Here is a 27,605-nt window from a genome sequence, read left to right as displayed (position 1 = left end):
CTGGGCACCCAAGCTGCCATTTTTAAGACTGCCATGCCACTGAACCACAGAGAAGACAGGAGCCAAGGTAAGTCAAAGCCACAAAGCTTTCCTAACAATAAGTTGCCTTTTTCTTGATTTAACATTCACATAGTTGCTGTAAACTTTTGACTGTTTTCCAGAGTCTGACAAAGTTGGTTCTGACAGTTTCTGGTTGTTTTCTTCTCTTTCCATGGAGGGATGGGAGTCTGGAGCTGCCTATTTGTCATTTTTCTGTTGTTACTCTCCTAGTTGTGAAATGCAGGACAAATCACCTCCTCTCTGTATCTATTTTATTCTTAATCAAACAGCACAACTCCAAAAATGTCATAGGGATGTGGTGAGGAGGCTATAGAGATTTTAAAAAATAGTGTGCAAAAAAGTTTAACTTCACATATTTTGTTGATCTTCATTTCTACCTAAAAAAATATACTTCATCTTTAACCACCAGCCTGAATAGTTCTCTCACATCAGTAGGAGAAAAACAGTGGCTTTATTTCAACATTTTATTGAACTTTTCATTTTACACAATTTACCCAAAACATTTAAAGTAACAGTAAGACAAACTTTAAAAAAAAAAAAAGTCATACAGACAAAACATCTCTAGGTGAGGCAATATGTAAATTTCATTGTCAAATCATGATTTTGTTACTCTGCTATACAACTTGGTACCATATCAATGATACTAAATGACTCAAGAGTAAGACATTATGCATTCCGTTTATATGAGAAAAAGAGATTATTTACAACTACTTGAAAGAGAAACAGAAATGCCAACAACAGTATCATTCAAATTCTAGTGCAATGTGAATTGTTACCAAGAGATCTTATTTGCTTATATAAATTTTGCAAATAATTCAAACCTGGCTATCTTATTAGAAGCTGACAAAGTATGCTTTTCTGTTGCAAAAGATCAGTGGACAAAAATCCTCCACAACCTCAGTTGATAAAACAAATTTAAGCAGCATTTTTTTTTCATTTCCTGAACAGATGTACTAATACTTAGGTAGAAACACTAAAGCATTTGTACTCAATCAATAAAGTGAATGCTTTGTGCAGTTTTAACAAAGCCGCTGCTAAAAAGACAGTTGTGAGTGGTCAGGTATATCTGCAATAGTAAGCAAGTTCTTACCTTTCCAGTTCTGTATGCTTCTGAAAACACCAGCTAAGGTATCAAATACCCATTTTCAAGTGACCTTGTTTTTACTATTTCATATTTATAACATCTAGTGCTGAGATTCTGGGGGCTTTAATAGATAACCTTATTAACCCAGATAATTTTTTTTAGAGCCCATAAAATAAAATTGAGAATGGCATTTCGGGAAGGTCTACATATATGTATTTAGTAAGTTAATTCGTAAGTTCACTTTACATAGTAAATTAATATTTACCAGTTTTTAATTGCTTTCAGTGTACTTGACTCAAATTAAGAAACCCTACAATGTAAGGCAAGTGTATCACAAGCTCCATGGCCAAAATTTGGCTTATATAAGAGGACCAGTGGGCCTGTGGAACATTTAATAGAATCTTTTCCATAAAGCTATTAGTTCTACTGAATTAAAAAATATTATTTTGAGCTGTTATTATCTTAAGAAGTATAGCCCATGGATATTTGATTTGGCACCCATGTTAAAGAAAAACAACAATTTTTAAAAGGGAACGAGCGTATCTTACAGTTATCTCACTCATTCTTTTCAAAATTCAGTGCAACATATTTGGCACCCATGTTAAAGAAAAACAACAATTTTTAAAAGGGAACGAGCGTATCTTACAGTTATCTCACTCATTCTTTTCAAAATTCAGTGCAACATATTTGGCTAGCTTAAATTTAAGTGCGTGACTGTTCAAGATTTTGTTTCAACTAATTTGGAGTGGTTGCAAAAAATTATTCATATTTTACTTTCTACATTTCAATTTTAATGTTAATTTGTATTCTCTTTCTCCAAAAAGGAAAACAAGATCAACCTTATTTGTGTGTGGTTCAGCCTATCGGTCTTATAATTATTCTACAATAAAATGAATTTATGTAACTATTTTCATGCTAACTTCCAAAAAATATCCTGAAATATTTAATTTTTAGCTAAACAAAGGATCCTACAGATTTTCACTAGTAAATACTTGATTCTATTCAGATTCTTTTCTAGAAATTTTTCAAACTTGAAATTTTCTGGTTTACTCTTATCTGAAACTATCCTAATTGAAAACAATTTAAATGCTATTGGTTGGACAAAGTAAACCTTAATCTAAAATAGTCACCATAAAATATAAAATGTGATCAGTGGTGTTTAATTTTGTTTTCCCCCTTTTGGTGGAATTTAAAAATGGAAAATGTAGGTGTTTCAGTAACTACACCCACACACACGAGAGATTTGCTACTTATTACTGTTTTTACACTTTTTGGATATCACTTTTTTGTTCCAACACTACTATTTGCAAAAAGTAACCATTTCTGTGACATTTAGCAAGTAAAATGAATTTCTATTCGTATGCATTCTTGGTTGGACAATATCAGTGCAAAGTCACTGTGCTTCAGAGTGCTAAATGGTTCATGATACAACTGTGATTATTCATGTGAAGACATGAAACTTTAAAATGTCTAATGATAGAGCAGACACATATCATTTTACTACACAAAGTGCTTAACCCACCAAATTACATTTAGGAATAGACAAAATGTTTTTATTAAACTGGTTAGTAATTTTTTTGCTTATTATATGTTGAAATGTACAAATGTACTTTTTCCCCTCACCCATAAAATACAAGGGCACATTTCCTTTAAGGTTTGGATTTTTCTTCAGTATTCATCTAAAGAAGTTTAAATAAAAGGTGATAAGAATAATTGCTTTTCCCTCCACGTACATCTATTTTGGAAAACAAAATTTAAAGCAAAACCTGAAAGAAAATAAAAACGGAAGCCATTATTTAGTGGTGACTATATAGTAGACAAGAGGCACAAATTCCCAGATGAATTTTAATTTTGTTTCCTCTCAGACAAGCCATTCAGAAATAAAAGGGAAATGAGGTTCATTTAAGTACACAATTTGTAAATGTGGAAACAGTAGTAATTGTCATGATTATTTTATATTCTCTCTTAACAGTGGCTCTAAAAACAGCCCAATGATTCACACAACTAGCAAAGCAAACCAAACTCTATAAATGTATGAGAAATTAAGTTGCTAGCACTGAAACACTGGGTTTGGATATGGACAAGGATGTTGTCTCTGACTTGTATCTTTTGGGTACCTTGGCTTTTGATATTTTGATGTTCAAGCAGAAAGCGCATGACTTTGTTTTATGCAATAAGGTGATGTAAGTGTAGAAAATGTGTAGGGATGAAGGAAATTCCAAGTTACATGTGTATACATAAATGGCTTTATAAAATACATATATATAGCCATTAGGATAGTTACATAGGGACAATGCAATTTAAAACATTTATACACCTGCTTACAGATTGCCAAGTCTAATCATCCCTTAAGTCTTTTTCAATAATGACATAATTTATTTGCTTAAAGGTAAAAACCTCCTGATTGTATTAAGGACATTAATATACTACACTGTATTAAGGATACTATACCAACATCAATCTAGGAGGTAAAATAAACGTTTGGCAAATATTGAAGTCAGATGGAATAGATTCAACTCTATAAAGTTTTGTTTTAGATTTTATAATAAAATTTTGCTTCTGCCTACGATCATGTTTACTTCAGCATGAGTGCTACACTAACTAGAATTTAATAAGTGTTATTTTTATTGAGTTTTCAAATTTGGAAGAATTTTGATCCAAAATATATACCTATGCCTTAAAAAACAAAGTCAAGATAATCAGTATGGGCTTTAGTACCAACTTTACTTTCCAATCCATTTTCTTCCCCAGTATTTCACTTTTATCCCTCATAACTTCATAGCAAATTATCCAGATTATATCTTCCAGACTACTCAGTGAAGGAACCTAAATCTCAAATGTTATTTTGAAGAAGTGTAGAGTAAATAATTTTGGTAATCTGTAAAACAGCTGCATGCAGTGTGTACTGTATTATAACAGCACCAAACCCTTTATAAAAACCAAACACTCCTTCTTCCTGCCTTATGGTATTGATACAGTCTCTCATTCCCTCATATTGTGTATTAATTGGAAGCACTTCATAGCCAAGGTCTGTATTGTCAATTATTGTGCGTGTTCCTTGAATGTGAAGGCGGTGCAAAACTGTTTCCAATGGGTAAAGTATAACGTCAGAACAAAGACTGGCAGCAAAGTTAGCAATAAGTTCTGGAAAATAAGCATCCAACATACTCTGCACAGGGCTAGTGCTCTCAGCTAGGTGGCTATTGTAAGTCTTTCTCTTTAGAATTAGTAGGACAAACTTCTGAATAACTGAGCTGATGATGTAATGAAGAACTCCATGAAGCACCGTAGGGAAGATCAAGGAAAGAAGCGGAAGAAGTCGTTTGCTATGAGGCACTCCCATGCCTATCACTCTTCCAATTCCTTCTTTAACACATTCCAAAATGCCAGTATTATCTCGAATTATCTCACTCTGAAATAAAAATGATGAAATAAGTAAAACTTAACATTTGCTTATTTTGCCACAGAAAAAGGACTCTTTTTAGGTTCCTTTTAAATCCTAACATAGTGACTGAAGAGGGAAACATCCATGATTTGCAGACTTTAACTGTTATCTAGGCATCAGATTTTTTTTCAAATGAAATCTCATAAAATTGCTAGCAGTGAAGTTGGGAGCTAATCTTATTGGGGTAGGGAGACTGGGGAGATGTGTAGGTGGATACATCTCAAGAAACTTCTTAGAACTCACATGGAAAGGCAATAACTATGTAATGCTTAAGGAGACAATATAGTGCTTATAGTTCTTAAACATGTTTAAATCCTGGCTCCATTACTTACTGGCTATGTAACCATTGTCAAGTTACTTAACTTCTCCTAAGCACAGTTTCCCATTCTACAAAAATGGAAATGAGCACTGTCTACTTTTTATGCACAGGGTTGTTGTGAATATTAAATGAAAAAAGGCTTGGCACTCAGGAGTCACTCAATAAATGTTAGTCTTATTACCACCTGCAATGTCTGCTTTTGTAGAATTTTGGGGATATGAATAAGAAAGTTTGATATGGATTACCGAGGTATAGATAGATAGAAAAGAACTTGCCAAAAGGCACTTTGGCTGCAGCAATGACTGCAGAAAAGTAGCAGATGAAATTTATAAGGTAGCCAGGGGCTATATCATGCCTTAGAGACTAATCTGTAGACTTTGGCTTCTAGTCAGATGGGAAATAACTGGTTGATTTTAAGCAGAAGACGGACATGACATAATTTGTATTTTGAAAGAATACTGCCTGTTGTGCAAAGGAGGACAAGATCAGTTGCGAAACCAGTTCAAAAGTTACTGGAATGATTCCAGTAACAAAGAGATGATGGTGGCTTGGACTAGAAGGTGGCAACAGAAGTAAAGTGGTTCAATTGTGCTTTTATCCTAAAATCAAAGTCTATGGGAATTACTGGTGAATTGCATTTGGGGTATGCAAGAGAAGGGTCAAAGATAACCCCAAGGTTGCTGTCCAGAGGAACTGGGGGAATAGCACTGCCTTTTATTGAGATGAAAAATTGCCAGAGTAGCAATTTGGTGAAGATCAAGAGTTCAGAAATGTTAAGTAAATTAACTCCAAATGGAGTTCACAATAGAAATTACAGAAAAAGGTACACAATGGACCTACAGATGGTTTCCAACTTACGATGTCTCAACTTAAGATTTTTCGAATTTATGACAGGTTTATTGGGATGTAATCCCATTGTGAGTGGAGGAGCATTGTATTATAAATGTGGGAGTCTTTAGTAAATAGATGATATTTAAAACTATGAGACGACAATGAGCTTGCCTAGCCTTCTAATCCATCTTCCTACTTCTGACCCTGACATCCTTCCCACTCCAGTTTATTTTTAATGCAACAGTCAAAGAGATCCTAATAAAGATGTAAGTCAGATCACACCACCGCTCTGCTCAAACCTATCAAAGACTTTCCATCCTTCTTAAACAAAAGCCCAATTATTACAATGATTTACAATGTCCTATGTAATCTGGTCCCCTCTTACCACTCAGGCCTCATCTCCTGTATTCCCCCTTGCTTACTTAGCACCAACCATAACAGCTTCCTTTCTACTTCTTAAGCATGTATGATACAACACACATGACACAGTCCCACTTAAGAGTTTTTGCACCTGCTTTCCCTCTAAATACAATTCAACATTTGCTTATTTTGTGCTTAGTTAGCACCAGCCACATCGGCATCCTTCCTACTTCTCAAGCATGTATGATACAACACACATGACACAGTCCCATGTAAGGGCATTTGCACTTGCCTTCCCTCTACTTAGAATATTCTCCCAAATATCCATGTTGATCTTTACACAAATGTCACCTTCTCAGTGAGACCTTTACTTATCTTCTTAAAAAAATATTAACCGCCCCTCCCTACCCATTACACATCCTATTTGCCTTCCTTGCTTTATTTTTGCTTTCTTTAGCAGTTAATCGCCATGAAATATACCTTTTATTTAGTTGTTTATGTCTACTTTCCCCATAAGAATATAAGTGCTATGAGAACAGAGCATTTTGGTTTTGTTTGCTGTTGTATCCCCAGGGTCTATAACAGTACCTGATATAGGCAAGTACTCAATAAACAATTGATACATTTTTTTTTTAAAGTTTAGCAGTTAAGATAATCTGCAAATCTGAAAGGTAAAGTGATGTAATTAAAACCTTGGTTTAAAACTATAATAAGAAGTCTGAAGTTGATTTTGGGGAATATGAGTCAATATGAATCCTTAATCAGTAAAAGGATATATATAAGTATTGCAACTTGAAAACAATCTTGTATGAGTATTGACTTCTAAAATGTGGAGACTAGTACAAGGATTTCTTTCTTTCTTTCTTTTTTTTTTTTTTTTTTAAGACAGAGTCTTACTCTGTCACCGAGGCTGGAGTACAGTGGCGTGATCTCAGCTCACTGCAACCTCTGCCTCCCGGGTTCAAGCGATTCTTCCATCTCAGCCTCCTGAATAGCTGGGACAACAGGCGCCCACTACCACGCCCGGCTAATTTTTGTATTTTTAGTAGAGATGGGATTTCACTGTTGGCCAGGCTGGTCTCGAACTCCTGACCTCATGATCCGCCCACCTAGGCCTCAAGGATTCTTAATGAAGAAATAGATAACTACAAAGTTCATGATGACTGGGTAATTATGAAGGATGAAAGAAATGTAAAAATAAAAAACTTTCCTAAAACAAAAACTAAAGTTTTGAATCTTTAGTGTGAAGGTAACAATAGTATCACTAATATATTGCCAAGGAGAAGAGGTTCTAAAGGAAGCTAATTTTTAGAGGGATAGATGAGATTGTTTTTATAAGTTGAGTCTGAAGATTTAACTCACATGAGATTAGAGCTAATGATTCCTGTGAATAAATTAGCTCTTTCAGAATAATGAGTATAGGATAAAAAACAGAGGGTCAAGGATTGAGCCTTAAGGTATAAGACAAGAGATGGCAAAGGCATTATTGAAAAAAGATGTTCAAGAGAGAGAAATCTAAAGAAAAAAGAGTTCTAGAAAAGCAGACAAAAGAAATCAAAAGGAGTTAGCAAGTGGAACTTGAAGCAGGAAACAAGGAGTAAATACTGGGTTAAAAAAAACACATACACAGAAAAAACCCTATCACATAGTGAGCCGGGCACTTATATAAATAACTCATTCAATGTTACACGTCAGTTATTAAAATACTATTCACAATTTATGGATAAGAAAATTATAAAGGTTAAGAAATCTGTCTAAAGTCCCAGGTCTAATTTAAGCAGAGAAATGTGATAATGGGTCTGTCTCAAGCTAAAAATTGTTTTCCCCAATGAATCATTCTGCTTAGTTGTTTTTCCTTAAATAATTACCTTCCTGACATTTTTCCCTTATCTTTAAAATGAGGCTATCTCATACAAGTGACAACTCTGTAAATTCTATAGCACCATACAAAAATTCATCATTTATTTAACACAATGCCAAATGCAAGGGGAAGGGAAAGTATTATTTGGGTCGCAAGACATTAACTTCAGTTAACTGAAGTTAGTTCTAACAGAAATAATAATAATAATAATCATAAATCAAAGATGAATGATACAGCCAGAAAAGAAACAAGGTAGAAAAGAGTAATTAGAAGAGCAAAGGCTGATCCAGTGGGAGTTTTTACAGACAGGGCACTCACATATACTAGAGAAAAGAATATGTTAGAGGATCTGATGTGGAAATAGAAGACAGGTGTACAAATAGTTGGATTTTGTATACAGGTGAAGTAAAAACTACCTTCATCTTACAGTTTTAAGTGTAGGAAGTAGGGTAAGACATTTAATTAAATGTACTTGAAGCGCCACCATGTGGTTAGGAATAGTAACACAAGCAAACAGAATTTAAAGTGCTAGCAGAAAATTGCTTCAGCTTTGTAGTATTTACCACACCCAATAGTATCAAATGTTACTTAAAGGCATGTTTTAAAAGAATCCTGTCAGTAAACTACCTGTGGGGACAACCTGCTTCCTGTTCGGATGATTATCCATCATGTTTATTCTCAGGTAATTATTAATTTACTGTCCAATGATAAGCCATAACCATCTGAGTTGTATGTAAGGGCCTTAAAAAGTTTATAGATTCTTTGTTTTCAGAGCAAGTTATAGGCTGTGTTCTGAGATGTCTAAATGAAGAGTATAGTTGCCTATGGAAAGGACAAAAATAATTAAAACTAGAAGTGTGACTTAAGATAGCAATGGAAATATACAGACAAGCAACGTGTGATATAACTGTGATATTTATAAAATAAATATTTTAAGACATAGTCTTAAAATTTTCTGCTGAAATGTTAGATATCTACAATATACTGAATAGTCAAAAAACTATTCTTAAATTTAAAAAAATGACATTAAAAAAATCTCACCTGCACTGTTTCAATCAGACTTGCTGAATAAAAAGGCATTGCCACCACGTAAGTTAGGCTATAGAAATTAAAACAAATTTATCAGTATACTGAAACAAGATGCTTATACTAAATTTTTTAATATCTGCTTTAATATGTCAACATAATTTATAGTCAAGCTAGAATAATCTTTTTAAGGTTTTCAACTATTAATACCTACAGCCTAAAAATATTAACTTCAGAAATCTGTAACATAGGATGCTTTATTCAACAGAGATGAAAAAATCAAATGATAAAACAAGGACAGCCTGCAAAGAAAATAGATTGGACATCTACCTACACATAGCTAATGCAGCCTATAAATCTAAAACTTAAAATTGAGGATGAGGGATCCATTCCATAGTTTGCCTTTTTAGTGATATTTGAGCAAGTAACTTTTCTGTTACTATCCTCTTATATCAATTCCCAGATTTCCCATCCAGCAGAGTTAGGCCAGTCTTCAATGGTGAGTGAAGTCCCTTTTATTATTAAAAAAAAAAATTATACAGCTTTGCAAAGTTGTTTCCTATCACCAATATTTAGACATAGTAATATTACAACTTTGCAAGCCTGCAAAATATAGTTATTCAAAATAATATCAAGGTGGGACTTACCTAACCCTTATGGGCCAGGTCCTGGCAAGTAGTGGTTTTCAAGGTGAATGGAACATCACTAAGTAATAATGTGCTGGAATGTCCCACTGAGGGAGCCAGCAAGCTGGGGGATTTCCAATTCACAATCTTCAAAAAAAAATTAAAAAGTGAAGAATAAAATTCTAATCTACAAAAATGGTTACCGTTGTAAAATCACTAAGTGCCTTTAGGACTACATTTCAATGTCACTAAGGTTTTTTGGGTTTGCTCATCACCATACAAATACATTTGCATCTCTGATTAACAATAAAATAGTTATACTTTCTTTGAAAATCTGGGTTAAATAAATTGAAGACCTATGCTAACTTCCTAAGAAAACACACACAAAATTAGTCTGTCATTCCAGCCTTTCAAATTAGGAATTTATTTTAAAGATAATATATATTTCAGGATTTATTCCTAAACTCTGTGTTACTTTGTCCTTTGAAGTTATAGTCCCACCAACATTTCACTGCTCTAAGTTCCTTCTCTACAGTTATTTAATAAGATTTGTTTCCGGTTCTAAGACTATAAAAATTAGTGAGAATGCCCAATAAAAATGCCATTTTTTGATACTTACGATTTCAGTAGAAGGTGTTCTCCTATTTGTTTAGGACTCCATTTATGTAAAACCTCCCTAAAACATAAAAATAAACTTAAATAAAACAAAAGCCATGTTATTTAAAACATCTGGAATTAGCCCAATTTTCAAAACAGTAATCAACTTCTAATTTTTTTCAATCTGTAGGAGAAATATATTCTAATGGTGAACATTTTCTTTTCTAGAACACAGTGTAAACAACTGTGATGGTTTGAGAGAAAAAAATACAAGGTGTTTTCATATGTGCTGATAGAAGGGGCTGGCAGAGAAGCAAGAGGCACAACTGATTATGAAAGTAAACATGAGAAATTAAAGGAAGAAAATTAAGATGATTGGTTAAAAGAAAGAGAATAGATATGGAAACAAAGAACACGATTAAAAAAGGCTTTACAAAGTATATAAGAATGAGAATTTTTTAAAAAAGTTAAGTAACTCTAATGCAGGCTGACACATTACATTTATGTAGTACCTAATTTCTGAATTATCTTTACTTAGTACAATTACATAATTTTGTGACCATTATATTCTATTATCTTTGTGAGCACCTACTAAAAGCCATGACTATGCAAAGTGCTTTGCATGAACTATTTCTAATCTTCATAATAACCCTATTTTCTCCATTTCATAGATAAGGAGATAGGATCAGAGGGGATTAATAACTTATCCAAAGCCAAGTAACCAGTTAGTGTGGAACTGTGTTCTAAACCCCGGTACTCTCTGCCTGCAAGGCCTCTCATCTTATTTGATACAAAGAAGAATCTTGTGAGATAAGCAGAGCAGATATTGTCACACTTGTCTTACTGATGAGAAAAATCAGGGTCAAAAAGATCACAGGAAAATGTTCAAAGGAAACAGGCAAAAATGCCAGGTCTGGAACCAAGGTCTAGGATTGTGTGCATTCTGTCTGCTAGTTTGGTTACCTTTGGAAAACAAGAAAAGAAAGAAAAAAAAGGAAGGAAGAAAAAAAAAAGAAAGAAAGAAGGAAGGGAGGGAGGGAGGCAAGCTGAAATGAAATAGAACCAAAGGTGAAAAAAGGGAGTAAGTTCTATCAAGAGAAAAGTCCCAAAAGAGTCAAGATTATAGAGGGTAAAAAAAAAGAAAGTAAATAAGAAGAAAAAAATGAAAAGGCAGGGGAGATAGAAGAAAAATGAAAAGAAAAAGAGACAAAAAAAAAACAGAAAGGGAAGTGCAAAATAAAGATAAGACTTGCTACCACCAGTTCCTCTGATGGAATGGGTACTCATTCCATCATGGCTATGGCTACAGCAGGAATCTAGAAAAACATTTTCTATTTCACATGACTGAATTTGAAAAACAACAGCATATACATACATCAGAGACTTTCAGACAATAGAGCAACTACCCCCGATTTCTAAGACCTTAGAGCACCTTCTGGGCCGAACTCTGATTAAATTACTATTAGGATATTTATTTGGCCTGAACGACACAATGTAGCTGAAATCATATTATTCAATGATTAAGTCGAAAAATATAAAAAATAGATTAGGCCTCCCATCTTACTGAAAGTTACTTTATGATTATAAAACAAAATACGTTACATGCTTTGTAAATCATCTTGGCACAGCTAATACTCATGGCCTCACAAAGTATTACCACAGTTTATGACGACACCAATTTTAAGTATGAAACTGTGGTAAACACTTAGGACTGGGTAGCCTCCCCTTTAAATACAATGTCAATTCTGAGTTACCTCCCCTTTGATGACTACTGCCAATTCTTAAGATCATTAAGATAAAAGGAGACTTAAAACCAAGTATTTAAAAAAATGCTTTTGGGACTCTTCCTTGTATCTGTTCTCTACTACTTTATAAAATGGGTAAAATTTACTGTTACAACTCTAGAAATTTAAATAAGCATACTTAAAAGCTTCAGTCACTAAACCTTTTTATAATTCATTATCAAATACCAAACATGTAAATATATCTAAATTATCTATTTCCAAGCAAAAAATGTCCTCCCTAATGAACGAAAAAATTAATAAAATTTATTCGAGTACCTTGCTTTTCTCAAAACAGTCTAGTTTTTCATTTAACAGATCAAAACACATACTCCTATGCATAATCAACACAAAAAAGGCAATAAAATTCTAAAATAACTCTGTCTCAGCAGTCTTTAATTTTCAAATGGTCAAATAGCTATCCTAATTAAAAAAAAAAAAAAAAACTTACCCCAACCTACTCTAAACCCCTCATCTTCCAGTTACCTCTCTTCATCAATCCTAGTCAGAGTCAACCATCTAAACTTTCTGTTTCCACGTCTGTACTTTCCCACTCACCTCTGAACCCACTTCAAATTGGTTTCGAACAAAAACAGCTCTTACCAAAGTCTCCAATAATCTGCATGTCATTAAATCTGATGGACATTTTTAAGTCTCTACCTTATTTGACATTTCAGCAGCCATCAGAGCCTCTTCTCTCCTTGAAGCACTCTTTGCCCCTGTGCTCCACTAGCCCATTCTGTTGGTTTTTATCCTGCCTTCTGGTCTCTCCTGACTCCTTTTCAGGACCACCTTTCTTAACCCAGCCACCCCTTGGTTGGAGTTCCTAAGGTTCAGACTCTATTCTTCTACCATAGTGTATCCTTCTTCCCTAGCGACACTCATATCTAGGGTTAGAGCTTCAAAATCTCCCAAATTAATTTACCTTCAGTTAAGAATTCTTTATATGCCAGCCCCATATCATGTGCCTACAGACAACTCCATCTGGATATGATAAAAGATCTGAAAATGCACTTGTACTAAAGTCCAACTTAAAATCTTTCTTTTCTACTTAAACTCTTTCAGTGTTCCCTACTCAGGAACTATTAATCAGAAAGGAAATCTATTGAATTTGAGGAAGATTTCATTGTGTTTAAAATAACGTGTGTTTAAAATAAGCAAATTCAGAGGGAACTGTTGGAGGAAAACTACAAGATGTTTACAGTGGTATAACCACAGATGTGTGATGAGTCAAAACTAAATTGGAGTTGAACCAAATGGGTTTTGTGAGAGACTGAAACACACAGGTAGCCTTGGTTACAGGAACTCCTACCTCGCGTTAACAGTCTGAAAAAAGCCACATGTAAATTAAGTAAAGGGTACTGTGGGGGTAGAACGACACATGGTTTAACTCACTGCAACTGGGAGAGAGAACAGGGAAGGGTTTAGCAGTAGATAAAGAGATCACACATGACGATCCTGGGTAATATATAATTTGTTAAAAAGTAATACTACTGAGAAATTATAAATTTGCTGACTTAATGAACACTAGAGATCTGCTGTTTTTCTCTTTGATTTGATCATAAACTGTATTTAAAAACCCCTAAATATTGGCAAATCTGTACTATCTCCCCTGTTCTACCTAGTAAATGTTACGCAATTAAAAAACCCCAGGCTAGGAGACCTCAGAGCTCATCCTCCTCATGTAGTAGCTTCTGTGAACTGCTTTTAATGTTTTGTGACCTTGTTTGCTCCTTCTTCCCATTAATAGGATACAGAAACAAACTCTGCCTTCTTCCCATTAATAGGAAAGGTCAAATCTGCCCAAAGAAGAATAAATAATTTTTTAAAAGATATTCACACTATACTTCAAAAAAACAGCTTCATTTGACAACTAGTTACACAAGCCCAAATACAAGAAGTCATTCTTGATACTGCCTTCTCTTTGATCTACCATTCCTAAAGCATCACCAAATTCCCTCAGTTTGACCTAAGTATATTTCAAAACTGTCCACTTACCTCTATCTCAAAAGATACCACCCTGATCTTAGCCACTATCTTTTCTCACCTTTATTATTGTAATAGAATACTAAGATGTCTCCTTTTATTCACTTTGGTCCTCATACAACCTTTTCATCTACAGTTACAATGACCCTTTGAAAACAAATCTGATGTCACTGACCTTACTGAACCTCTTCAATATTCTTAAAATGGCCTACAGGGCCACACATGTTCTGGCTCCCACCTGCTCTGTACCCTTACCCTTGGCCGGAGCTCCAGCCATGTGAGCCTTCTCTCAGTTACACCTGAATTCTCTAGGCTCCCCACTGCAACAGCATTTTTGTACAAACTGGTATGTACCTCCTAATTACCACTCTGATCTACCTTAAGTGTCATGTTACTAGGGACACTGTTTCTAGCCCTTTAATACTTTCATGGAACTATATTCTTTTGCTTCAGAAAACAAATTTCAATTTGCAATTATTCATTAATGGAATTATTGTTCTTAGTGAATGTACTTTTATTAGATTCGGAGCTTCCTGGCAAGTTACCTTTTGTTTATTTTCCTCACTGTAAACCCGGTTTTTAGCACAGAACCTGGCACATAGTAAGTACTCAGGAAATGTTAGCCAAGCAAATGAATGAATTAATGAGTGGGCCTTATCACCAAAATTATCCAAGTAGAACAATGCAATAGAGGTTACTATTTTGTCTTCTTTGGAAAGATTCAAAATGATGAAAATATATTCCCACTCAGTTGACATGTCTGTCTACTGAGTAAGAAAGTTAGATGATAAAATTTTATAAAGTCCTATGCCTTCCCATTCCTATTTTTCTTTTTTCTTCCCTGTAGCCTGAAATTAATGTTATTCTTTCATCTCTGCTTTAGAGAGGCAACATTACTTGCATAAGGTCCCAGAAATAAAAAGTGGAATAGCCAGGACCTGAACCAATAGTGTTCTGGTTGCAAATATAGTCAACCCTCCATATCCATGGGTTCCACATACATGGATTCAGGCAACTACGGATTTACAATATTTATTTAAAAAAGGGATAGTTGCATCTGTACTGAATGTGTACAGAGTTTTTTTCTTTCTTGTCATTATTCCCTAAACAATATAGAATAACAACTATTTACATAGCATTTACATTGTATTTGGTATTACAAGGAATCAAGAAATGATTTAAAGTATACAGGAGGTTATGTACAGGTTGTATGCAAATACAACACCATTTTATAAAAGGGACTTAAGCATCTCTGGATTTTGGTATCCACTGGGGGTCCTGGAATCAATCCCCTACAGATATGAGGAACAACTGCATTGAATTTTTTTCACTCTACCAAATGGAATTTCCTGCATTTTGTTATTTTTTTACAGAATTGTTTGTTAGAGAATTTCAAGAATATTTGACTATAAGTACCAATTTGGGATCTTATCTAGTGATATAAAAGCAATAAAGTGAATAGTTAGCCAAACAACGAAATACAGATTTTTAAAGAATAAAACAAGAAACTCTGAGCTGCCCAAATGTTGCTGACCTTTCTAATCTTTGTTTTGTTTCAAACGTTTTAGCAAAGTTTATTTAAGGCACTTCAAGACTACGAGGTCCTTCAAAAGCAATCACATTGGAAAAAAGCTTAATATCAGTTTCTCTTGCTTTCATTTCCTTCCCTGTAAGGACTAAATCCCAACATTGGGCATATGTGTTACACTAGTAGCTATGCCTTCAACTATCTCACTTCTTTAACAATCCAAAAAATTCACCTTGCCAGAGAATAAATTTGGATTAACAAACCATTCCAAAGCCTTTAACATTATCGATAGGATGATATACAAAAATATAGTGCTGATATAGAAAATCAGAGTAATGCCAAATAGCACCTTAAAAATTTCTAATTTCCAATATTACCTATTAACATTCCTTTCATATACTCTTTGTAAGATTCCTTTGTTACCCATCATTGTGACTGTCCCAAATGTGTATCATTCCTCTCATGCTTTTCTACTACAACCCCAATGCTTATCATTTTTTCACCAAATAACCCTGTATCCTGCTTCACAGAGAAAAGAGAGACCCAATAGCAAATTTCCCTAATTTCTCTACCCTCTCTCTCAAATGTATCTACACTTCTAATTCTCCCATTTTTGGTTTCTAGAACATGATTGTCCTACATCTTATGCTATTTCCAATTTGTCTGAGGCCCTCTCTAATTTCTCTCATTATCTCCCCCAACTACCCCCCCTCCCACCGCTCCCACACACACACGGCACACAAGTATGCCTAGGATTCTGTCCTTGGTCCATTTTATTCATTTAATCTATGCTTTCTCCTTAGGTGATTTCATCTATCCTAAGCTTCAACTGCTACTTTTATGCCACAATACCCAAAGCTCTCCCTGTGCTTCAATTTTCTATTTTTTTTTTTTTTTACTCTGATCCATGGTTCCAACCAAATACGAGACATGTCCCTCTCCCTCAATGTCTTGCAAGAATCTCAAACTTCATTTATTGAAAGATAAATTCTTTATCTTCTTCCCTACTCCAACTTTTTCTTCTTCTTGAATTCTCCATCTTGGTTAACATTTTCCAATCTAGAAATCTCAGTCACTACTGACAACTCATTCTCTCCTATCTCCAATTACTAAGCTAACATAATGACCATCGACTATACTTCAGAAATGCCTAGCCAGCTCATCCCTTTCTGTTCTGTTCCACAGTTCAGAACCTTCTCAGCCTCGCCTAGATTATTACAATAGATCTCCATAAATCTGTCTATACAACTCCATTTATTTTACACTGCCATTTGAATATATCTTGATCAGAACATCTATATATTAAAAAAAGAAACACATTCCAAACCCATAGAGAATAAACTTAAAAAGGCACAATCGTATTTTAATGTAGCACCTCAGCTTCTTTTCCTGATATTCAATTTCATACATACCCAATATTCCAAACATAAGACACTTCTTTTATTACCTAGACTGTCCAACGCCATGACATTGGACATGTTACCTCTTCTTGCTTACATGTGTCTCCTTCATTAAATGAATACTTAAAGAGCGGGAATTGCTCACATACCCACATCTGTTCCTCAGCTGGCAGTTGCTGGCACATAGCAGTAGAAGCTGAAAGATACATCTCAATAGATACTAAGCCAAGACACATTTTCTTTATCACATACTAATTTAATAATATATAATTAATTTTATTCTTTGTTTTTTCTTTTAGTTACTTCAGACAAGTTTTCAGATTCAAGGTATTTTTTATTTATTATTAAAACAATATAATAGGGGAGGGATGGGGACAAGGGTTGAAAGCTACCTATTGGGTATGATGTTTACACAATTGAGAATTGTTGGATGAGAGGATCATTAGAAGTCCAAACTTTACCATCACACAATATACCCATGTAACAAGCCTGCACATGTACCGCCTGCATCTAAAAACACATCACCACATGAAACTAATACTGAAGAAATGCTAAAAAAGGTACCTTGGCAAAGGTGTAAATTCACTAATTATGCCTTCTGCTCCAAGTGTGACTCCCTGGACAATAAATGTACTTCCCATTCCTTTCCACAGGGCTCTAGGTCCCTAAATTGAACAAAATTCATGTTATTTCTGTTAATACCTACATCTGAAACACAAAAGATCTTAATAAAACTTGATATTGTGTAGACATTTTCCAATAAAACATTATTCTAATAGAAATATTAGTAGAGAACTACAATTAATTTTATATCATTTTAAAGTTATACTTAGGCCAAGAAGAACATTCCTATTAATTAAAACCCCTAATGATTAACTAATTTATTAAATATCCCTAATATCTATATATTCAACTCCCTACTAGTCCTGTCCTGTGGATGACACAAGGTAACTTGAAACTTACATATCCACAACTTAACCCAATCATACTCACTCATACCACACCAATTCTTTCCTTCTCTGCTGTATTTCCTATTTCCCTAGATAGCAGCTTCATCATCCTAGTGTCCAAACAATATATCTAGAAAACATTTTTATCTCACTCTTCCTATCTAATCAGTCCTCAGGTTCTACAAATTCTACTCCCTTAGTATCTTACAAATCCATGCTCTTCTCCATACTTAACACTATTACTTTATATCAATTTGACTACAAGTTTCACTGTCTCTGGTTTTGCCCCTTTGCATGATACCATCAGTAATACTCCTATTATTTATCTATATTATTAATAGATATACATGATAGAATTAAAAAGAAGCAATAGGGTATCAGCTGAAAAGTCTGTCTCCTTTTCATCCCAGTCCTCAGCAGCAGTTTTAAAATTTATCGAGATAATCCATGCATATACAAGTATATCTGTGTGTGTATGTTATAGAAATATTTTTGTTTTGCTTATTTTTAACAGGTAGTATTATCTTGAAACCTAAAAAATATCCTGGAGATCATTCCACATTAGTATACACAGAGCTACCCTCTTATTTTTAAAGGTTACAAGGTGTTTCACCATAATATACCATAATTATTTCACTGGTACCCTAGTGATGGACATTTAATCATTTCCAGTCTATTATATGCAATGTCATAGGACATCCTTGTATATAAATTTTTGCATATATATGTGCACATCTATGTGGGATAAGTTCCTGGAAGTGAAAGAACATGTACATTTTAAATTTTAATAGATATTGCCACACAATCCAAAGGTCTTCAAGATACTTTGGTCATGGCTAAAACACCTTCAACAGTACTCTTGTAGCTTTTAAGATCTAGTAGTGTGCAGTTCTTAGAAGGTGCTTTAGAATCTGGATCCTGCTTACTTCTCTGGCTACTTTTTCATCTTTCTCTTACTCTTCAACCCCCACTTCAAGCTCCCATTGTACTCTATTAAATCCATTACCAAACATTATGATCTCTCTTTGTCTTCTGCCTTCACACGTCTACTTTAAAAACCTTTTCTCTATCCTCATCATGAAGAGTTAGACTTATCAACAAGAAGCACACAATTCGGGCCTTTCTTTTCCCAAAGTTTTTCCCAGCCATACACTGTGCCCAAGCCCAGTTTTGATAAGGTACTTCTCTTTTGTATTCTGACAGCATTCTGTACTTCTAATATTGCCTTTATCTTACTGCAGCACAATCTTCAAAGATTTTGTCTCCATGAGTAAATATGAGCCTCTTGATAGCAGAGACATCATCTTAGCACAGCTCTTTGTGGTTTTGCTAAATTAAATTGTACTTTTGCTAAATTACATTTTGAAAGATTCAAAAACATATCGTTGTGCTACTTTAGTTTTACTACAACAGTTAAGATGTTTTATTGACCAAATTGAAAGTAATTATTCTTGCTTTAATGATTACTAAACCCAAATGACACTTATATAAACCTTTAATAGAATCCAGACAAAATTCTCACCTGAGTTTTGTTGAAACTGTACATAATATTGATGACTGTAAATGGAGTGAGATGGTAATGCTGAGCATGGTAATTAACCTGTAAAAAAGATATTTCATTATTTTTTTCTGTTAATGTTTTGTCAAGAAATAACAGAGCCATGAAAGAAATATGGTGGAATTGCAGTATAAACAAAAGTTAATTCCAAAGTCAACATAAATTACACATAAGCAAAATTACTCTTAAAAGTGCTTTAAATAACCTATTAAAAGTACAGTATGTATGGTTATATAAATACAATCTGAAGACCAATGCATAATACACACAGTACTGTAGACTATATAATAAAGAGGGTCTTATTTGATATTTGTTTTGCCTTAAACAACTGAATTACATCTCCCAACTCATGTTCATTTTAGGCAAGCATTTTTCAAACTATACGTGGCAACTGACTGGTATATGAAATCAATTGGGGGAGTGTCAAAACAATATTTATTATGTGAAACAATAAAATATTAGAATGTATTACATTCTAATGGTATTATTTCATAAAACATTTAAAAATAATATATTTGTTACTTATATGTAATGTATCCATTGGATCTCCATGTTAATATTACTACAATGTAAAATATATATCTGAAATACACTGTTCTGTGGCACATACAGTCAATGCTATTTTAATGGTATTTCTGTATACATACTTTTCAGTGCTAAGCATGAACAGATTAATTTATAATGATTTATACTGTTTTGAACTCTAACAGCTAACAAATATAGGAAGCATTACTTTACAGAGAAAGTGGGTTAAAACAGGATGGGCGCAGTGGCTCATGCCTGTAATCCCACCACTTTGGGAGGCTGAGGCGGGCGGATCATGAGGTCAGGAGATCGAGACCATCCTGGCTAACACGATGAAACCCCGTCTCTACTAAAAATACAAAAAATTAGCTGGGCACGGTGGCGGGCGCCTGTAGTCCCAGCTACTCGGGAGGCTGAGGCAGGAGAATGGCGTGAACCCAGGAGGCGGAGTTTGCAGTGAGCCGAGATCATGCCACTGCACTCCAGTTTGGGCAACAGAGCGAGACTCCGTCTCAAACAAACAAAAAAAAGTGGGTTATAACAGAGTTTGCAAGTGGGGTCCACTGACTCCTGAGGGCCCCATTACCCTTTCAGGGGCTTGACAAGTTCAAAATTATTTTCCTAGTGATTACTAAGATATAATTTCCTTTTTTCACTGTCTTGACATTTTCACTAATGGTACAAAAGCAATGGTAGGTAAAACTCCCAGCTCATTAGCACAAATTGAGGCAGCACCATCAAACTGTATTTTCGTACTTACAGTAATTTTTCACCTCATTTACCCATAGGGAGAAAAAAGCAACCTTCATATAGGAATATCCTTGACAATGAAGTAACAAAATGTTAATTTTATGAATCCTTGACCTTTGAGTACACATCCTCTTTCTAATTAATATCCTGTGTGTTACATAAGGAAGTAAGATTGCTGTCATGAGGAAAGCACTTGTATGATAGAACTGCAAGCTAAACTAGCCACTTTTTTCACGGAACATCATTTTTACTTAGAAAAACTCATTGACGGACTATACCTATTCACTTTCAGGACAGACATATTTTAAAAAATAAACAAAGTGAGATTGTTGATTAAAACAAAAATAAATAACAGTATTTACTGTCAATGATAAGTTTGAATTTTCAAGTAAAACTCAGAATTTTGGAAAATCTATATGCATCGTCAAGAGCTGACAATACTTAAAGACTTTTCTAGTGAGATCAGTAGTATTTTTAATGAAGATGATTTTTTGATATTTTATAATCAAATGTTTTAACAACAGGAAGATCTATGTAACTCAATTGGTCAATATTTTTCAAATAACTTATGCACAATTACATGGAATCAGGCATAAGTAAAAATATCTATTCAAGATGCAGTATAGTTAAATGGATTTTTTAATGTGACAAAGTATAAAAAGTTCACTAAAATAATTTCTGATTTCACATTGCAAATAACCTTTAAGAAACTACCACACAGTGAGTTTCGGTGCAATTGCAAAGAATACCCACAATTATCTCAAAAGAATATAATATACTCCTCTCCTGCTTTCAACTATACATGTGTACGAGACTAAACTTCCTTGCTTCTTTCAAAAACCACGTGACGCAACAGATTGACTGCAGAAGCATACAAGAGAAACTGGCTCTCTCCTATTATGTCAGATATTAAAGATATTTGCAAAAATGCAAAATAGTTACTTTCATAAAAATATCTTACTAACAGGTGTTATTATTTTAATGAATTATATAGATGCATTGAAATTTTCCCAATTTTAATTTCTGAAATGGTAAATATCAATAGATATGACCAACATAAACCAAAGTTATTTAGGATCCTCAATATTTTTTTAAGACTTTAAAGAGGTTTTGAGAACAAAAAGTTTGGAACATTTCACATGAAGTAACAATTACCTGGTTTCATGTCCTTTATGTGAGTTCTGCCCTTCATATTAGGGTCAGAAGTATTGCTTCAAAAGATCACAGAAATTACATTTACCTGACATTGGCGGCGTAGAACAATGCAAGGATGTGCCAATACATTTTCTGTAAAGAGACTATATAAAAATAATTTATGTATATGTATGTCTACATAGAGATAAATTAAATTTACAACATGTATCTTTCTGAAATTATTCTTGCCTGAAGAATCATGCATTATTTTATGTTTTCCATTCTTAAAAAAATTAAATAGATCTTTAAAAATGTCTAGAAATGTTTGCAAATGATTCTACCCATAACGAAATTCAATATGAAAAGAATGAAAACCAGATCTGCATACTAGTAAATAAGGGAAACAATACATAATACATAATATTAATGTCTATAGTATAAGATGAAACTAGATCTCTGAATGTTTAATGTGGGAAATGGCACATCAATTAAATGGCATTTAATGCTGCAAATTATTTCTTTCAGAAAATGTCCTATGAACAGAATTCCTATCAGAAGAGTCATTTGATCTTCATGAACCCCATTCTAAAAATGTTTGGTTTTGGTGCACTTAAATTATAAGGTTTAAGTATAAATTTAAGTATAAATCTTAAATTATAAGATTCTTAATGACCATGTTAATTGACTAATATTTATGTATCAAATATTTATTTTGAGAATGTGCCCCACAAAACAATTACAGCTGTGGGTTTCAGGTCTCAGAGTGACATATACATACATGTGCACACATATTTATATGTAATAGTCTATCAAATGAATCAAAGCTTTAAGTATAAATATTGAAGCAAAAAACAACTCCAGCAGAATGGAAAACACAGATTTTATTTATATTGACATTAACACCCTCGGGTTTAATTATGCAAATAAGGTGTTTTTCTTCGTTGAAATGTTTAAAATAATGATCATTATGGCATGAAATGTAAGCTTTGTGCAATTCCAATATTTTTGAAAATGGTATTCACTAAGGATCACAATAATCAAGACTAAAGGATTTTCTTAAAATGATCGTTAGATATAAAAAAAAGTAATGCTATCACCAAACGCTGATTATAAACAAAATCTAGATGCTATGCTGCTAAATATCTTGTAAGCATTAGAGTGTTTAGAAAGAAGCCTCCATGCACAATTACTTTTTTGATGGGAGACAGACAGATTACATTTCATTTTATTCTTTGGATAGACCCATGAAAAGAATGAAAACCAGATCTGCAAACAGGTAAGTAAGGGAAACAATATATAATACATAATATTAATATCTACAGTATAAAATGAAACTAGATCTCTGTATGTTTGATGTGGGAAATGACACGTCAGTTACATGGCATCATTAAATGCCATGTAATTTTTCTTTCAGAAAATGTCCTATGAAAAAAGTTCTTATCAGCAGAGCCATTTGATCTTCATGAATTCCATTCTAAATTATTATTTTGATGGGAGAGAGATAAGATTACACTTCATTTTATTTTTTGGATAGACCCATGAAAACAGTTACAATACTCATTACAAAATTACTTTGTGTTTATAAAATTGGATGACTAGTCTATCCTTACTGGAAAAACTATCAAATTATATATTTTAAATAATGATCATGTTTTTTTCTGCAAAATATTATTCAAAATTTAAGCTGCTGCTTCAAAGAAACAACCTAAAGGAAGCAATAATAATCATTTAATATTATAAATTAAAGAAAAACTCTAAATTCAATAAATAAAAGCTGTAAACGTCTTTAGATAAAACATTACCTTGCAAGTCCAATACCAAATCCAGCAAATCTATTCAGCTGTTCTAAAGTAAAAAAAAATAGAAATAAAAAAATAAGATTACTGATAACCAATTACTGACAATTTAGGTTTAGTCTCAAAACAATTTTAAAAAATTTATTTTATTAACCTGCTGTTCATTTAAACCTCAAAGTCAAATTCTGATAGGGGCCAGGGAAATAATTTAAATGAATGAAGGACTCTGCTGGGGTCTGTGGCAAATTGCAAGGTGTAGAGTGTTTAAAGCACAATTACGCTTTCACTCCAATTCATTGTTGCCACATTAGAGTGTGGGCCCAGGGTTTTGAAGCTGTAATTTTTTCAAAAAAAGATATTCTCATTTTATATAAAAGCTTCCAATTTTAAAGTCCTGGACAACTATTTCAAAAACTGTTAACACATTGTCTTGGCCTAATGAAACAAATATCCAGACAGAACCTAAGGGCTACCAGTTTTCAGCTTCTGATTCCAATCAAATAAAAAATTTTCCATGGTTGGCCGCAGCTGATATTCCACCTGCGACTTTACCTCTTATGCTGTAAAACTAGTTAGTCACTGTTACTGACGGAGAGCACTTTATTAAACCAATAACTACAAGTAAAGCACCTCTAAATTATTAACTTGAAAGGGTACTTAGGGATAACCAAAATGGGTAAATACAGCTCTCCCCCATCTCTTCAAGTTTTAAATAGTTTGAGGCTAGCTGTTTAATTAATTGGAATAGGTTACTGGATACCTAAATGCTACTACAGATGGTATGTCTGTTATGTTACTGGAAAAGTTCACAGCTGGAAACATTCCTATGCATATGTCAAAAGAGAAAAGCCTTTCTTCTTGACTAAACTCAAAGTCATAGTGGTGAACTATTACAACCCCAGGGGACCAGACATCAAATTCTAACTATAATACAATATTCACAAGTTACAATTCTTTCTCTCCTCTTCTCTTTCAAGTGAAGCAACTGCCCTCACTATTCCCTTTCAATCAGAACAAGGCCACCTAAGCATGTTCCTGGGAAATTACGCAGTTTACCCTAGAAAAATGTATAAGCTAAATAGAAAGCTTCTTTTACCCACCTACGGTACTTTTACCTTAGATTTTACTTTTTTGTTTGTTTTGAGACGGAGTCTCGCTCTGTCGCCCGGGCTGGAGTACAGTGGCGCGATCTCGGCTCACTGCAAGCTCCGCCTCCCGGGTTCACGCCATTCTCCTGCCTCAGCCTCCCGAGTAGCTGGGACTACAGGCACCCGCCACCACGCCCGGCTAATTTTTTCTATTTTTTAGTAGAGACGGGGTTTCATCGTGTTAGCCAGGATGGTCTCGATCTCCTGACCTCGTGATCCGCCCCCCTTGGCCTCCCAAAGTGCTGGGATTACAGGCGTGTGCCACCGCGCCCGGCCTTACCCATTTTGTATGTATAGATCATCCCCAAATAGCAACAGAAAATGCTACTAGCATTTTCTGGAAGGTGTTAGGAAGGTTTACTCTTGTTTACTGTGTAAGTCTCTTAGCTGTCTATCTTTGTTGCAAAATTTACATTCACCCACCTGTTAAGGCTGCAAAATAAACCCCTGCTTGTGTCAAGGAACTCCTCCTCATTGTAACCACCAAAGCGTAACTTTAAACCGGGAAGAGTCAAAAAGCTAATTGTATGACAATTAGCTAGGTAAGTCATCTATCTTTCTTCACATCCTCATTTACTCACTAGACATTCGTTAGTCTATTCTTCTTAGTTAAATATTATTGTACTTCCAAGTCAAAGTCGAGGAAATAAGAATAAAGCTGATTTCTACAATAAATTTAATATTAATACCATTAATCTATTATTCTAACAATTACAGGAGAATAGAAAGAGGTAGCTATTATTCACATTTTATGAATAAAAAAGGATGTTGAAAATATCTACATCATGCAGTGTTGCAGCTTTTCTGACATCCCATGGAGAATAATTATGTCATGATTCCGAAGTCCTATCTTGAAATTGTATCAGTGTTTCTAACTTTTATATGTAGTTTTTAGGTCAGCAGAAGGAAAGCAGAAAGGAAAATTATAGGAAGGAAACTTTCTAGACTGGGGATCTGAAAAGCAGACATAACTCCTGTGTTCAAAAAGGAAAAGGAAGGAAACTTTTTTTTTTTTTAGCCTATGTGTCCCATACAGGATTCTTCTACACATCTTAAAGATGAGAAAACTGAGGGCTCACAGAGGTTAAGTTGTTCAGATTACGAGTGGCACAACCAAGTTTGAACCCAAGTATGCTTATGCTGAAAGGCTTCTCTTTTCAGAACACAAAACTACAAGTAAACACATTAATTAATTAATTAAATCAAGAAAATAGAGCTGCCAAAGTGAATCAGGTAACAGTAAATAATCCAATCTCCTTTTTGACTCAGACCATCCGTTGAGACACCAAAACCTCTAAAAATTCCTGCTATGCACCCCATAGCTAAGGCAGATGTCTTTTTTGGAGTTGATCCAGGAGAATTCGTTTGTGAGGAAGAGGAGGCCAGCCTCAGGGGCAGAGGACCAAAGGAGGGCAAAGGGTGTGGCGCGCGATAGGATGAGAAGGAACAGGAGGCGGGATCCTCTGCGCCGCTTCCGGGGTCTGCAGGCCGCAAGCCGCGGCCCCAGTAACCCATCATCCCTGTGTCGGTCCCCATGCTTCTCACCACTGCTCTGCCCCTGCACACTGCCGCCGCCGCCACTGGAAAAGGGTTCCTCCGTGGGGCCTTCGTACGGGGTGGAGGTGGTGGGCACGCCGTAGGGCGGGCTCTTCTCGCCCCAGTGCAGGTTGCGGCTGCCGGGGATGTCTGGGGGAGTCGTCACCCAGTGGCCCAGGTCCGACCCGGTGCTGAAGGACCTTGCAGGGAAGGCGCCGCCAAAGCCCTGCTCGTCCCGGGCACCACCCCGGTAGCCCAAGCCATCAAATCCGTCCGGGCGCCGCGGATGCATCGCAGCGGGGGCAGGATGACGCGAGCCCGCCCGGAGCCCACCACCACCCGGGCCACCACGACCTAAGCCCACACAGCTTCCCGTCGGCCGCCGCCGCGTCTGGGGGAAATTCTGACAACCGGAAGTCACGTTGGAAACCCGGAAGTCTTCGGAGCACGTGATTATAGCCTCTTCCGGCAACCATTAAAGGGCACGGTTGCTAGGGAGACGCGGCGGTAACCTAGACTTTAAAAGTTTGTTGTCGTTAGGGAATAGGTGGGAATATGGTTGTGGGATTAATGAAACACAGTACCAAAGAGATTCCAGAAAGAGAACTGGTGTAGGAATAGGGCCTGCATGGGAGGAGTTCAAAGATGCTTCTTGGAGGGAGCCGATAACCCGCGGGTGGAGCTTACCCGGTGAGATCCCGGCCAGAAATACCCCATGTCACAGCTACGCCCCAGATCTCAGTGTTTTCTCACCGGCCTGGTGCCTCGCCTGCTCCGAGGAAGCTAGTAGAGGTTGGAGTTGTGGAGGGTTAATAACGTTCCACCTAGCTTTGTCTCCCGCACTTGGGGTTTTGGATCAAATCTATTGAGAGATATGGTACCGCCCAGTGAACGCGAAAGTACTGTGGACCACCAGAGCAAGCATTTTAAAAGTTGAAGTGAACGTCGGGGGTGAAAGAAACCCACGTACTCGAATACTGCCCTCCTGGAGTTAGAAATTACGCGTTTTCCTTTTCTAAGTCTGTAAAGAAACTATAGTTTTCTGTCGTATTTTTTCCTGATGTGTCTAAATCACTCAGGGTATTGAAATCCCAGTTATATCGTTCAAAATTGGGACCTCTAATTGAATAACTGAGAGGACTACTGTAGAGGGTCCCCTACTACCTGTTTTCATTAGCTCCACGGGCTCTTGGGCCAGGCTCCCTCCCCAGATCTGAGGAAGACTTCCATGGTTTCATCCTATGTTCCTTCAACTCGATGGAAGCCCAGGATTCCTTGAGCTTTTCCAAGAGAACTCTGACGTG

The 27,605-nt window shown here is 35.2% G+C and overlaps 2 protein-coding genes across 5 annotated transcripts in view; one reads left to right on the top strand and one right to left on the bottom strand.

Moving 5' to 3' along the window:
* Positions 1–510: 510 nt before the first annotated feature.
* Positions 511–27,599, bottom strand: SLC25A46 (solute carrier family 25 member 46). Of its 2 annotated transcripts, none has more exons than XM_055112531.2 (8): positions 27,466–27,599; positions 23,624–23,666; positions 21,928–21,985; positions 19,377–19,454; positions 17,469–17,569; positions 10,232–10,288; positions 9,002–9,059; positions 511–4,556 (listed from the first exon to the last, which is right to left on the bottom strand). In XM_055112531.2, exons 1-8 carry the CDS (start codon positions 27,473–27,475, stop codon positions 3,978–3,980), a joined length of 984 nt encoding a protein of 327 aa, XP_054968506.1. In that variant the 5' UTR covers positions 27,476–27,599; the 3' UTR covers positions 511–3,977. The 2 variants fall into 2 exon arrangements, with proteins under 2 accessions (XP_054968506.1, XP_003826801.1); XM_003826753.5 differs by lacking the exon at positions 27,466–27,599 and adding an exon at positions 26,311–26,734.
* TMEM232 (transmembrane protein 232) overlaps positions 26,728–27,605 on the top strand; it is a 335,529-nt gene continuing 334,651 nt past the window's right edge. For 2 of the 3 annotated variants that reach the window (XM_063604589.1, XM_055112529.2), the window contains exon 1: positions 26,764–26,991. The gene's annotated coding sequence lies outside the window, so the exon portion shown is untranslated. Of the gene's footprint in view, positions 26,992–27,605 lie in introns of all 3 variants that reach the window. The other variant, XM_055112526.1, reaches the window with a different exon arrangement.

This window comes from Pan paniscus, chromosome 4, assembly GCF_029289425.2.
Source record: "Pan paniscus chromosome 4, NHGRI_mPanPan1-v2.0_pri, whole genome shotgun sequence".
Lineage (NCBI taxonomy): Eukaryota > Metazoa > Chordata > Mammalia > Primates > Hominidae > Pan > Pan paniscus.
The sequence above is the reverse complement of the archived record's forward strand: the minus strand, read 5'-3'. Positions and strand labels throughout refer to the sequence as shown.

Coding starts and splice junctions, on each gene's coding strand:
- SLC25A46 (XM_003826753.5), bottom strand. CDS start 26,593: ATGCATCCGCGGCGCCCGGACGGATTTGATGGCTTGGGCTACCGGGGT. Junction 17,570..19,376: donor ACAGTTTCAACAAAACTCAG/GTGAGAATTTTG, acceptor TGTTCAATTTAG/GGACCTAGAGCCCTGTGGAA. Junction 9,060..10,231: donor GAACACCTTCTACTGAAATC/GTAAGTATCAAA, acceptor TAATTTCTATAG/CCTAACTTACGTGGTGGCAA.